The 15099-nt window shown below is 31.2% G+C and overlaps 1 protein-coding gene across 1 annotated transcript; it reads right to left on the bottom strand.

Moving 5' to 3' along the window:
* Window positions 1-5295: 5295 nt before the first annotated feature.
* Window positions 5296-14800, bottom strand: LOC124360379. Its single transcript, XM_046813957.1, has 4 exons — window positions 14630-14800; window positions 11648-11717; window positions 9955-10073; window positions 5296-8588 (listed from the first exon to the last, which is right to left on the bottom strand). Exons 2-4 carry the CDS (start codon window positions 11652-11654, stop codon window positions 8253-8255), a joined length of 462 nt encoding a protein of 153 aa, XP_046669913.1. The 5' UTR covers window positions 11655-11717; window positions 14630-14800; the 3' UTR covers window positions 5296-8252.
* Between the last annotated feature and the right edge of the window lie 299 nt (window positions 14801-15099).

The raw sequence follows: 15099 nt of genomic DNA, 5'->3' as shown, positions 1-15099 counted from the left end.
AAACTATATGCTGTGTCTTGTTTTCATTCAACAAAAATCCATTGGAGTTAAACCACAATGATGCTTGTTGAATGGATTCCATTAAAATTTGTTTCAATTCATTCAGATCATTACTACTACTTAAAATGGTTGTGTCGTCTGCATATAATATAGTTTTAGAATTGACTGAGAAAGGTAAGTCATTGATAGCTACCAAAAACAAAAATGGTCCGAGAACAGAACCCTGAGGAACTCCATACTCAACCAAGAGCTCTCCTGACCACCTTCCCTCGGGAAATACTTTCTGTCTACGATTACTTAAGTATGATTCAAAAAAACTAACAACATTCTCACTTAAACCATAATATTTCAATTTCATAAGGATGTCATTGTGATTTACACAATCAAACGCCCTGCTCAAGTCACAGAGAGTGGCCTGAGCAAAGTCTTTGTTTTCAAAAGCATTTAGCACAAATTTAACAAGGCTGTCTATTGCATCAAAGGTGCATCAAAAGTTATACATGTATCAATATTGATTTTGTTTTTAAATATTCGAATAATTTCAAATCCTATTTAAATTTATAATAATTAAATTAATATTTGTATCTGTAGTGTAAAACAAATTCTAGGATAATGTATTTACCTTTATAACAAGTTCAAACCGATTCAGTTGATACTTAGTAAGTGTATTATTGTATCATAAATCAGTGCATTTGTGCCAGAACTAGTAAAAGTTGATACCAGTATGTTTTGCAATGTTTACAAAAACAATTTATTACATACAATACACAATGTTACCAAAGTTGAAAGCTCACATATTTAAATAACAGTTATGGTAAATAATTGTAAGACAACATTTTTACGAACTGCACACATAGAACACTGACTTGAATTTAATAAAGAGTTGAAATTAGGTGTGGCAGTTAGTGAAGAGCAGATGTATTTAAATATTTAACATTACTCTTCAATGTGTTATATTGACGTGACAACGTCTTAAATTAGGTTGCGGCTCGGAGTCACTCATGAAAAAGTGTAACGCCCGGTAACGTTACGATGCCCGTCCAGTGGGTCCGCCGCACGGGATCCGCACGGGATAAAGCAGATAACTGTGGGTCCGCCGCACGGGATAAAGCAGATAACTATGTTTATTCGTGAAAATGTGGAGTGCTTAGATTCGTCATTTACAACAACTACAACAATAAAGGTAAATAATTGTACACTGATATTTCATTATCGTAAACTATGATTGATTGATTAATTGTTAGATTGACACAAAAGTTGAGAAACTGAGTTTATAGGTTATGTCATACTATTGACAAATGTTGATAGTGTTAAGTAAATTATTAGTTTAAATCACTCTGCAATCAATCGTAATTCAGTCGATTGAGAAGAAACAGCGCGTATTGCTAGTCAAACATTTAAAATAACAAATTATAACCTCTAACCTGTCATAACAGTGCGACCAAACAAACGAACTAAACCGACCAATCACCACGCGCGGAGTTAGAATTTAACTGTGTTTAGCAAGAATTTCAAATTCCAATTTTAGTAAATGTTTTATTCAACTTTATCATTTACAATAACAAATTTTAATTAATTTCAAATTATGTACAATGTTTTAGTAAACAAAATATATTTCTATAGTTAAAATTTGTGCAAAATCTTATTTTCATTCAATTCCTTGTTCCTATTGTGCAATTTAATAATATTCATATCAATAAATATTCTACCGAGAAAAAGACGTTGTCACGTAAAATCTTCGCCCGTAAAACCGACTTTACAGGCAACTATAATTTTTTTATATTCAAGGTTTGATACTCATGAATACATTGAGTATTTCTTAAACTATTGCATTATATTGTACCCTTCAATAAGGTACAGCTATCCGTGTAATACATTTAGAAACATAAGCATATCATAATAATAAAACTTTTTGAAAAAAATCCTAGGTGTAAGAGTAATAGTTTTTAAGTTTTAAAAATCTTTTTAAAACTTAAAGAATTTCTTATTAAAAATTAACTTTATGATGTACAACATTCAGTTTTATAAGTCACTGCCATATTTTAGGCATCTGATTTACATGTATATAGTCAAACAATCTAAAACTAGACATACACTCTACAGTGGGTTCTTACTACCTGGTTACCGCTCTGGGTCGAGTGAGTAACATGTCTCAAACACTGAAAAATCCCCAGTATGACTTACAAAAAAACAAGCAAATAAGTCCAACAATTAGTCACTCTCAAAACTCTTATTTTACATTGTCTACAGCATATAAAAAGCTTTTCCATACTTCTTACATAAACTGTATCTTCATAATGAATAATATTTTAAATAAACTTATATTTTTTAACAAATTAAAAGCATTCAAACTCAGTTTCAGTTTTCCCTATTGTTTGAATGCATCTCAAATATATCCTTACTAAAAGTATCAGAAATATAGAAACAAACCGATCTGTTATGTGAGTTTTCTATCTTCCTGAGTTTTATCAGTTCCTTTTATGAGAGTTAATTAAGAATGTCAGTGGTGGTTCTTAAAGAAACATTAGTTTGTAAACACATATTAAATGTAAAATCCAGGTTAATAATGCATTGGGCTATTTTGCTTTAATGTATTACAATCATATTGTGTAATGGATAAATATTGATAATTTTATATTTTCTCTAGTTACTATACAATTTTTGCAATAATCAAACTGAGCTTTTCTGTTGGATAGGTACATACAATGTCAACCTTATTTTTATCCAACTAGCTAATTTTTAAAGGATAATCTTCTTTAAACAAAATCTAAGAATTATTAGGATCTTTTACAGATTTTTAACTTTATGTAAGAAAATATTAAAGTAAAAATAACAAAAACGCATATTTTTAAAGAATTTATGAGATATGTATAAAACCTGTGTTAATTTTTTTTAAACAACGCAAATGTAATATGTTTTTACTTCAAATTATATAAACAAAACTATATTACATGGATATAAATTAGAAAAGCTACTGATTAGATTGTGAAGTCAGGGCACTGTTACTATTAAATAAGAGAATTATTTATTTCATTTGATGTTAGTCTATTGTTTTTTGTTTGTGATGAGTCTGAAAGTTTTTAATAGAATTTCTACACAAGCTTTGCACTTACATATCTTACGTTTTCTTAAAACAGATAATAAGACAAACTATATAATTCAATCAAATAATATATGAAATAAAATAAAACATTAAGAAATACAAATATTTTAGTTTTATGATTATTGCTTTCGTTATAGTAAGAACCGGATTAACTTTGGTTTGTTTTAATATAAAGTAATGAAACTAAACAAAATCTTTGGTAAGTAGTTTTTATGTTTCTTTTGAAAATGATTTTGTATAAATACGTATGTACATAATGTTTCACAGAAATAAAATTATTCTTACTTTAAAGTGAATTTATGTTCTTTAACCTTTTTAGGACTTATAGACCTTAAAGTTTGTTATCCAAGAAGACTAATATAATCTACACATAGTCTGCAGTAGTCGGTCTGAAAAGGATGAACGGGCTATTCATAGCCCGCTAAATTTAATATTATAAGTAATGGAACATAATCAAATCATAATTTTCTATGCTGACGCATATCCAAATATTTGTGCAGTCAGCTATAGGATAAATCAACTAAACTTTTTTACATTGTGTAAAAGCCGTTACACTATCTCACTACAGCTGTGTCGCCGTACTGGTGATTGTGTTGTATATTTTTGTGTGTTTTTTTTATCCTTACTATCCATCAATAAACATCAAATTTTGTACTCATAAAAAATAAAGAAGGAACTGAAAAATCTTTCTAATACTGTAATTATTTTTTGTTCTTTTAGTAATTAACAAAATTAAAATTAAAACACAAAGTAATTTTTTTTTTTTACTTTTTATACTAAATGAAATTATTATTGAATACTGTCCTGCTGTGGACAATTTTATTGTGATTAATAAGATAAAAAAATAATATCTACGTCTTATTAATGTATTAATAATATATTTATAAAACTATTGAATTTCATCAATGTTTCTTAATTTTTCTCCCATTTTCATCTTGATTTTCTTCAATAAACCCTTTAGAAAAAAGTAGTCACTTCCAAAGTATATCTTTGTTACCCTAAAAGGGTTAAATTTGATTTTTCAATATCCGAAAACAACTTATCATATGTGAAAAATACTACATGATATAATAACACAAAACTGCATTGACTCTACATTTCCAGTTTTGTGATTTTTATTGTGTTTTACAATAATTTTTTTTTAATTGACACGAATTTAGCTATAAAACTTTTAATAAATATGATGATACAAGTATATAAGTTTTTACACATGCCACAAGAAATACTGCATTCGTGTTGTGATATATTAAATGGGCACCTTGCTTCAAAGTTTTGTAGATGAAGTTGACACATTAGAAGCAAGGAAGAAGGCAAACAGCCACTTACGAGTACACTGCTCTACCTATTCAAAAGCGTAGAATGTGACCTGAGTGCTTTAACAAAATATGTAAATAAAAATTTAGTTTCAATAATTTTTAAGCCTGTTCCTAAAAATAAAGATATTTATTTACATGCTACAAATACATACAATTTTATTTAGATAGACACAAATTCTTTTCAACTATTTTTCTAAGTAATGTGTAAATTAAAATGTAAATGAAAACGGAGTGTAAGAGCCTAAAAGTTTCTGGAATAGTTAAATATTCAAGCAACATCCGCCAAGTGGGTACTACATCTTGTAGAGGATACTACTCTTGAGAACCTTGAAATGTTGGAAAGAGCATCTGGAGAGGTGCTATAATACAAATGGAAGTGCACAAATAGCATACGCTTTTCGTAGAAGTTGTATTATCAAGAAGATGAGCTTAATGTACCTTCGCTTCCACATTAGATAACAATGTTGATCATGTTCAAAAAATCATGTGTAGAAGACCATCAAGGAACTAGGAATGCTTTTGATATCTAATTTAATCAATTTAAAACTTTGGCATTTTACATTTTATTGTTCGCGGCACTCTCCACAATGATTTGAATATGTATATTTATATACAGTTTTTAACACTATATTTCATTATAGAATTCATTGAATAAAATAAAAAAATACAGACATGAAACATGTTTAGTAGAGGATTTATACATAAACTCTCACATTTTGTCAAAAAGAGCTAAGAGATTATCACATACAAATATCCGCAACAAACAACGTTTTATTTAGAGGAGATAAAGGGTTCATTTAAAAACATAAACAATAAAACAAGCATTATGTCTTAAGTTAATGATACTAATTATAATTAAGTAATGAAAAAAACACGTAACAGCAAAATAAACTTTATTCTTTGTGTAACATTTATACAAATAGACATGATTTTAAAATACAATGAATATTATACAAATGCTTTCTAAACTTACAAACTAAAGGTTATCAGCACAAATCAAAATATTTTTAAATAAGTATTCTAACTTCAATAAACAAAAGGCAATTTGGAGAAACAAAATTCAGTTTAAAAAGTTGACCATGAAACTGATATGTATAACACAGATGTGATAAGTTAACAATTCCTGCATACAAGAGTCGTTCAATAAGTCCTTAGAAAATCCTAGAGATGGCACTCATAGGGTTGAAACAATTTTGTAAGTAAGCATCAATGACAAGACAGCTGTCAAAATTTCAGTTCAATCCATTGTGTATTTTGTTGCTACTGACGATTGAAGTGAACAACTTTTGTTTGTTTATAATAATGGAGAAAAGTGAGTTTCGAGTGGTGATAACATATTTTTATTTACAAGGCTTAGCACCTAAAGAAATTAAATCTGAGTTGGATGCAGTTCATGGCACATCTTGGGTAAATGAGTTTAAACATGGTCGTTCATCTACAAATGATTGGGACGATCAGTGGAAGTGTCTACTCCCGAAATGATTTTGTAATTTTCCATTCTGGGAAATGATTTTGAAAGATCGATGAATTAAAACTTTAATTCCCTGTAACTACAGGGATCTACAATCATATGGTGGGCGGCCAAAATGGCTGCAACATCTGTTGTATTTGCCAGATTTGGCCTCCAGTGACGTTTTTCCTGTTTCCGAATTTGAAAAAATAGCTTGGTTGACGACGCTTCACTTCAAACGATGAGGTTATTGAGCAAAAGAATGCTTATTTTGAAGAACTTCTGAAATAATATTTTTTGGATAGATTAAAAAATTTGGAAAAATGTCTAGATCTGAAAGAAGATTACATTAAGGAAAAATTTTGCCAAAAACTAGTTTTTCTTCCTTTTTTTAAGGACTTATTCAAAGACCCTCGTACTTTTGATCCCTAATATAACTTGGGCACAAGATGCAAGCAGGAAGCAGAGTGGTCCATATGATTTTATGGTGATTGGTATGAGGTGGTTACTTCAAGGCTAAGTTATAATAAAGCCTAGAATTTACAGACACACCTACTATAAAGATCTTTGCTGCTCACCATTTGCCATGCAATGATTTTAATACAAATCTATTATCATAATATGTTTGTACAATTTTGGGTACCAAAAACATAATTTTATAATAAAATATAAGAATTAACAGTTTTTGGTTTGAATTAAATGCATAAAATATAATAAGATACCATAATTGAAAATATGAGTCCCATTTAAAAAGCAACTTACGTTACTGCTTGCTGTAGCAGTAGCAGGGATAAGCTATTGCTGTCATCTTAAAGAGTCTGAGCATTCTGTGATGACCCTCAGCATATAGTTGTAAGGCCAGACCAGTTGCATCTTATATGATCAGCCAATTACAAATATTTATTATCAGTACTATATTTTATTTTTATTCAACATAAAATTTAATCTAATTGTAATAATGAACAATGAATATCATGCAGTCAGCTGTATTAGGCTAAGCAATGCAGGAGGAGAAAATATACAATTTAATATAGCATACGCATTATAAGTCCAGGTCTGTCATCGGTAAGTCTGAAAACTTTCCATGTGTAGAACAGATGCGCAGTAAACACGCAGGAATTTACTGAATATACTGAGGTAGTGTCCAGGATGATGCCACTTTGGGGGGGGATTGGTCCAAGATAGGGATGTGAAGCCCATGTTCACAGCAGTCGTGCTGGGTTTTCATATGAAGCTCACATGATATCGCTTTCTTCTGTTCTAAATTTCTAAAGTACTGTATAAGTTTATATTAAGTTGTAAAGTAATTTTAAATTGTTCATAAAATAAAGCATATCATTTCATTCGGTCAACCAAGAGAGAGTTTTATTAATAACACCAGAATAACCTGGTCTAGGATCCGTCATCATGTCTGTCGAACAAACCCGAGAATTAAAAAAAAGTAAGTGCGGTTGAGGCCACAACTCAGTATGTTGCAATTTGCACACTTCTTTCTGTAAGGTGTAGTGTCAGAAACATCTCCTGAGTTGCACCAAATACGGTTTATAATTAAATGTTTGTTTTGTGAAAATCTATAAACCCTTTGACAGCCACTAATAACTTTGTGAAGTTTACATTGAAAACACACTTGATGAAGAAATGAGGCAATGATGTATTACATTTAAATGGTGCACTGACATTGATGACGAGAACCAAAGTGAATGAGCTTCACGATATGTAGACTGTGTTATTTACTATTTGTGTTGAGACTGGGGATGAGAGAGGTGAAGGACATGAATTGCAAAACAAAAAGATAGTGGAAAGACAACAAATATAAAAATGAACACAAACCAAAGTAAAGTTTATTTGTGAATAAGCTTGTGGTGAGCGAAATGAGGTGCAACAATAACTTTGGAAAGACACTCTAATTACAGAGGGTATCCAAAATTAACGAAAGACGTTTGGTTCTAAAATTTAATCTTCGAGTGACTGACTGACTACCATTGCAAACTCGTGTGAATCATGATTGATTGGTTGAACTCACAGTGGCAAAGTGCTATGACAATGGGATTGAAAAGTGAATTCAATGCTATGACAAGAATGCCTCAATGTGTCTCTGAAAACCATAAAATAGTAACCTGAGAGTGTGGCTTTCAATTGTACAATATACAATTTATTTCCTCATGTTATTTTTTTTTTTTAATTCTACAACATATTCAGATGGTCCTCATAAAACGCAGACTTATAGCAACATAAATTACTGAATGACAAATTATTAAGTAATAAAACTAAACTATATACATGAAGAGCACTAAACCTGTTTCAACAATGGTAAAACGTTATTAAAATGTACTTTAAGAAAAATGATCACAAAATGCTTTGTTACTTTTAAATTTAAGGTTTCTCAACTGTTTACTGAAAAGTCTTTAGCTGCTGTAATGTCATCAATAGAATTCCAGTCTTCAAAATCTTCACCCCAACCATCATTACCTTCACACACCTCAGTAGTCAAAGCAAACTTGTTAGATGTAACTTCAGGCACTTCTTTAACATGGATGATTTGAGGTTTTGATATAACTGGTTCCATGTCCCGAAAAATGTCTTCAAATTCATCAGAAGCCTTCAGTTTACTTTTCAGTTCCATAGTTTCCATAGCAGGGGTCAAGGAATCAGTGATGCACTCAGCGCTGTTATGGCCGCCAGAGCCGTCAGACTTCACATCACTCGACTGAGCCTCTGTCTGTACACATGGCAAGCAAGACAATTACATAATATCAATTTACATAGATTCTATTTAATCAAAACACAAACTGAATAAAATATTATTTTTACCTAGTAAATGATAAGAGTATGTGAAAGCAGACTCCAATAATCACTTTTAGTAGCCAGATGGTACTTGTTTTACACATACTATTGAGTAGGGAATAATGACATACAATGGAAAATCCACTAGTTACCTAGTTATAATGATTGTTTTATACATTTACAAATAATTATGATAGTGAGAGTGATGAGTTAGATTACTTTCCTCTCTCATTTAGTGCACCAGCACAAGAAGTTTAACATTGCCATTCTAGATCAGAACTCGGAAGCTGTCCAGCAGCAGAAAAGTATTTCGCCAAACTACAACTCCTGAAAACCAAACTGATTACTATGAAAATCAAGCTGAATTATACAAAACATTAGTTCGGCTAGTTATGACCAATGGAAAAGAAAATTGAGTACTTACAGTACAAGTTTCTTACACAACAAATTTCAAGAAGATTTGAGTGTAAAAGAATGAGAAGAATAAGTGCAGCAGTGAGACCAATGTATCTGCACCAACAAGGAAATAATAAAAATACTGAACAATGAAGTAATTTATTAAATCCAAACAGTTGGTTTAGGCAATTCAGAGAATGTCAAGAAAATCTTAATGCTATAAGGAAATAAGGAAGACCTAGACTCCAATGGACAGAACCATGTGCAAGAGTGATTTGAGGACAGTGTGGTGATCAACTGACGAATCAAGGACTGTATCGCAATGGAGACAAATCATAGAGAGGAGGCAAAGCTCACATTGGACTATAGTAGTGACTATGATAAGGTGCACTTGACTTTTCCATAATACTTTTTTAATAGATACATCTAATACTAACTTCAACATGATTAGTAGCCATTCAACATTCATACTGTTACCAGAACCTGACAGAAGTTCCTATTAGAACTTGCAGATGTTGACAGTAACTTATCATAAGTGTCCCACATTGTTGCTCCTTGGAAATAATGTATTTCTTCTTTTGATCTACCCTCCGACAACCAAGAATTTATCAAGCACATAGGTGCAGAATCCTGTAAGGAATTGTTCTAGGGAGGACCTTATAATTCCCTTAATTCTTTATTTATTATTGTTTGGTTCGATTGATGAATGGATAGGATATTTTTATGGTAAAACACCACTTTCTACATGGTGAAGAATCTAGAGTGTTATTAACTTACTTATGTTAACAAATAACCAACAGATAATGAGAAATAAACTGTGGTTATGTTAATATCACGCTTCGTGCTTCAGCCTGCAACCGGCAACCCCTCCATTCAAATGCACTAATATTATGTTTAAACTGTACCTTATCCTCCCATTCAGGCCAAGCTTCGTCTTCTTCACTAACAGTAGAGTTAGGAATGTATTCCCCTCCATCTGGAGATGGTCTTTCTGGTAGTACTAATTCTGTACTTCCTCCCATTTCTGAAAATACACTTTTTAATCATAACATATATTTTATGGTATTGGTACTACATAAAGTAAAAAGTATACATTTACAACCCTATAAAAAATTTAAATTCAACATAATTGAGCTGTAATGTTTACTTTGTCTAACATTTGTACTACAGAAAAGTATTTCTATAGTAAAAAATAAAAAAATTGGTTTTCAGTGGACATGTTTGTTCTGGTTTAAAATAAACCCTGGTTTTTAAATATCCTTTTGTTTGTATGTTTATTAGTATTGGCCCTGTGTATATTTAACACGTATATTTAATTAGTTTGATATCAGAATATAGTAGAAATAATTTTACATTATAAATCCAATTTTTTCCAAAAAAGCACTAAAACTCTAAAAAACCTCAATTTTTAAAATATTCATTATTTATAGTTTATTAGTAGCATAACACAATAACTTACCACAGAACATTTTGGCGTTTCCCCTGCAATTCCTATCATAAACAGCTCTTTTCATATAATACTTGTGTTTTTATAACAAAGGTAATAATAATTACAAATAATGAAATTGTGGACTACTGGATAAGACTCATAATTATAAGGCAAATAATATATGGAAACTGCCAGAATACATACCTGAGAAGTCCCATGGCTTTATGTGTAAAAATGCCATATATTCAAACACTTAGAAATAGATTAATTTTTTGAAACATAGATTTTTACTCTTTTTTGTTGTATTTATGAATTACACAAGCCTGACTTGTAAAAAATGTTTACAATTCTTAAGTAAACTATACTCTTTTAAGGTTTTGTACTTTTGTTTATGTCTGATAAGTACATTTTTAGTTTTTAAATACCTAAATCTGAATTATTTAAAAAAATGTTTGTTACATTTATGCGAGTTCCATATTTGTATTTATGAATGAATGATTGCAATAATTCACAATAAAATCCACAAATATTACTTTTAAAGTTAATTCTATAATCGTTCTTTTAAAGTTAATTCTATAATCGTTCTTAATGAGTAGGATTTTCAATAGTCTTTTCAAAGCAAAACTCAAAAATATGAAAAACTTAAATAAGACTTTTTATTTTTCATTTTTCAAGCAAACATATAGACTTTTTTAGTACTTTTTCTAATACTAAAGTTATTTAGGCAAAGAATAAAGAAAATGTTAGCTTTTTATGATCAACAGTTACAAGAATTTTTAAGTATGACACTGCAAAATTATTGAAACTGGGAAGGAAGGCAATTTAACTGGAATGGTTGTTTTATTCACACATCAAAGAATATATTTTTTTACCTATCAATATTTTATACTTTTAGGTATCCTTTTTGTTCAACTCATTTAAAACTGAATGTGTTTTTCTAATTGATTTGAAGTTTTTTTGTAAAAGTATTCTTATCCTAATAAATGGAACTTTAACCTTGGTAGCTTCAGATTAATACTGATTACAGTTTATTAAAATTAAAAATTGTTTTGAACATGAAATTATTTATTTTGATATAGCGAGAATACATCTCATGTATTTGTTAGCCTAATTTACAAATGCTATTCAAGTTAATGTATTAACCAAATAAAATCATAGAAGTCACTTACCAGTCATCAAATTTGTTTGAGACTTAAAATGATCTTTTTGGCTTGAGCGTTTACTCGCAGATTTCACAGCCTAAAAACATTCATTTATAGTTATAAATCACAGTAAAAGTATAGAAACTTCATATTCTAAGATAATGTAATTTCCACCAAAGAAAATTAACAATTTTACATAAATATGTACAATTTAAAAAGTAAAAAAAAAAGTAAAGAATGTCTTATTTTACCAGGTGAAGTTAGGGCTAAGAAGCCCTCTCTAACACTTAACCTGGGGGGGACCAACGGCTTAAAGGTGACTTCCGAACCACCACCAATGGCCGGGCAGGCGGGCCGCTTGCAAGGACAGGATCGCTCAGCGGTCAACTATCCAAGCAGCGGCCACGCTCGACGTTGCTTGATCTGGTTATCTTGCGATAACCGCCGTACCCACTACACTGCGCCATTGGCTAATAACATCATAGGCTAATAATTAACAGCATAATTTATTACTCAGTATGTCATAAATGAACTTAATATGCAGAATAATTTCAAAAGTTATGTAAAATGTTGTATATGTTGTAGAAACAACACAACAGATAAGCTTCTACCATAGGAATACCACAGTAAAACAACCACTGTGCTGCAGTTATAAGAACGAAGGTCAAATCACTAAGAAGAATCAGTTGGGAGGTATTGGTCAATTCTTATTGAAAGGCTCTTCCATTTAGTTAAAGTCTGAGGTCAAGTAGCTGAGCGTAATCCTTGATAGGATTCTAAACTGGGAACCCCATCTGGAAAGAGTTATCGCCGAAGGGAAATGTTCTTTGATGCAATGCAGACGTGTGAAGGTGGGTCTTGGGGACTTAAGCTGAGGCTTTAGTATTGGCTTTATGTCTCCGTGGTTAAACTTGCATTAATGTTTGGGACTAGTCTGGATAGCATCCAAAGGATGGCTTGCCTTGTTATTACTGGGGCTTTTCCAACTGAGCCAGACGCAGCTCTAGGCTGTTGTCTCAATCTTGCCCCCCCCTGGACATTGTCATTTGGGCTATGGCCAGGAGGGGTACCAACTCCAAACTTATCTGTGATTGTTATCAACTCGTTTCTTCCCTTGGCAGAATCAACAATGTGGCTGTTTGTTGGGTTCCTGGTCATGAGGGGATCTCTGGGAACGAAAGAACTGATGCCCTGGCCAACTTGGGCTCAGCGTCTAACATGATGGGACCTAGGTCGTTTTGTGGTATTTCTAGGTGTGAATCCTTGTGCTGTCTCAAAGTGAGTTCACGCTGAACATGAGAGAAGGTGGAGGTTGCATCCAGGTCTGAGAATTAGTAGAATGGTCCTACAGTTGCCTTCCCCCAGAGTGGCATCTGACTTTCTTTAAGTAGATCAGTGTCTGATTACAGGACATGGTCACCTGAGGAAGCATCTTCAAAGTCGGCATTCTACAGGAGAACATGCCCCCTTAATAGCCAGCCTAATGTACATTCGCAAGTTTCTAGAAAAAATTATTGTTCAATAATCACTTTCAGACAGATTTTCATAATTAGATTTTCTTAACAATAAAATGAAGAGTAAAAATAAAGTACAATATATTTTTAATATATGTTATACAATTGTTTTACTGTTTTTGTTTCATCAAAATTGCCCACATATATATATTTAAGATATTTTTTTAACTGTAACAAGTGAAAAGCCATGAATCTATAAACTAAATTCATGTATAATATTATATTTTTCTGCAATAAACTAAAATGTCAACACAAGACTGACAAACTTTTATGTACTTGACAAAATACTTGAGACAATAAAACGTTGTTGCTATGGAAATATACAAGAATAAATAACGAGCTCCTCACGTGTGAGATTTAATGGGGTGATCAACCGAGGCGGAGAGAAAGAGTGGGGATGAAGGGGCCCCTCCTGCCAACTACAGATAGCCCGTGTGAGGAGCTCGTGTCAGTTTTGGATCCATCAGTATAAACATAAACATAACCTAAATGTGATAGTGACATTTTTTCTAACCACAATTGTTTTAGAGTTTCTTTACTCGTATTCTTTTTACTTACTTCTAAATTGGAATTAATTATATTAATATAGAACTTTCTTTATAACTCCAAAGACACTTTACACGAACATATCTGCAAAACATAGAAATTATATCGAATTAATTATATTAATATTGAACTTTCTTTATAACTCCAAAGACACTTTACAAAATGTGAGATGGTGCACAACGAATAAAATGTCATAATCTTTTTGTGCTATTGGAATATATTCAAATTAATAGGGCAAAAGCAACATATTATAATGTGGAGTCCTTAATTGGTAGTAAATAAATTAATAATTACACTACAAAGTCTGTAATAAGAGTTATGTAATAGCTGTAATAAACTAAGGGTATTAAAAAAGATTAAAAAAGAAACTTGCGAGTAAATATTCAACCAAAAACATAATAATAGAAATATGACAAAACCAATGACAACTACCTGACTTAAATACCTAACATAGCACGTGACATCATTAATAAATACAAATTTTTGCTAATTATATTATATTACTGTAACTGACAAATTCAGTTTAAGATCATATATGAGTATATTTTTGGTTTACAATTTTAAACATTTATATTTATGTAAGAAATATTACACTTATATTACAGAAATTTTATGTAATACGGATGATGAAAATAATTTAGTCCTACTGATCTCTAATGCTACGAATATAAAGATTTATGATACAATTACAATTACACAAATTTATTGAAGACTCATTAATTCGGATATAAAACGACTCATTAATTCGTAAGATAATAGAAATCAGAACCGTTCCGAACTGAGGTCGCTATTAGCCGCATGTACAGAGTTTGTCAGGAATTTTCGGGATTTATCGGTACTGCTCGGCTCTGTCCCCACTCTTTCTCTCTCCGCCTCGGTTGATCACCCCATTAAATCTCACACGTGAGGAGCTCGTGAATAAATATTGATATTATTTTATAGAACTTACCTTTGGTCTACCATCTGCAAACAATTTAGCTCGCTTTCCCCCAATCACAATAGAGCCTCCCAGGATTGGAACCAACTCCGCCAATGCTCTCAGTGTGCAAGCGACCAAATTGTCATTGGTGTCTTTAATTCCAACAAGCAACTATAACAAACATTAAAAGTTAGCTTATTTATTGATTAAATACCAAATATTTCCTACACATTTTGTAAAATGTATGAGATTAATGATTTATTACTTCATATACATACAAGTACATGTATTACATTAGTAAATTATTAGGAATAGCCTAATCACATATCCAGTTGCGTGATTAAGTAGACTAATTACTAATAACCTAATACAATACTTTTTTAGTTAAGATCTCACTAAAATAACTCTGGTCACTCTCCATGGTGTCTGAAATCACATCCAGCTTTACTATCAGAATTAACAATTAAAAACAAAAAACAACAGTATAAACATTATTCATC

The sequence above is a fragment of the Homalodisca vitripennis genome, chromosome 4, assembly GCF_021130785.1.
Source record: "Homalodisca vitripennis isolate AUS2020 chromosome 4, UT_GWSS_2.1, whole genome shotgun sequence".
Classification (NCBI taxonomy): domain Eukaryota; kingdom Metazoa; phylum Arthropoda; class Insecta; order Hemiptera; family Cicadellidae; genus Homalodisca; species Homalodisca vitripennis.
Note: the sequence above shows the minus strand (reverse complement) of the source record. Positions and strands in the feature narration are given on the sequence as shown.

Coding starts and splice junctions, on each gene's coding strand:
- LOC124360379 (XM_046813957.1), bottom strand. Junction 8,589..9,954: donor GGCCTGAATGGGAGGATAAG/GTACAGTTTAAA, acceptor CCATGTGTACAG/ACAGAGGCTCAGTCGAGTGA.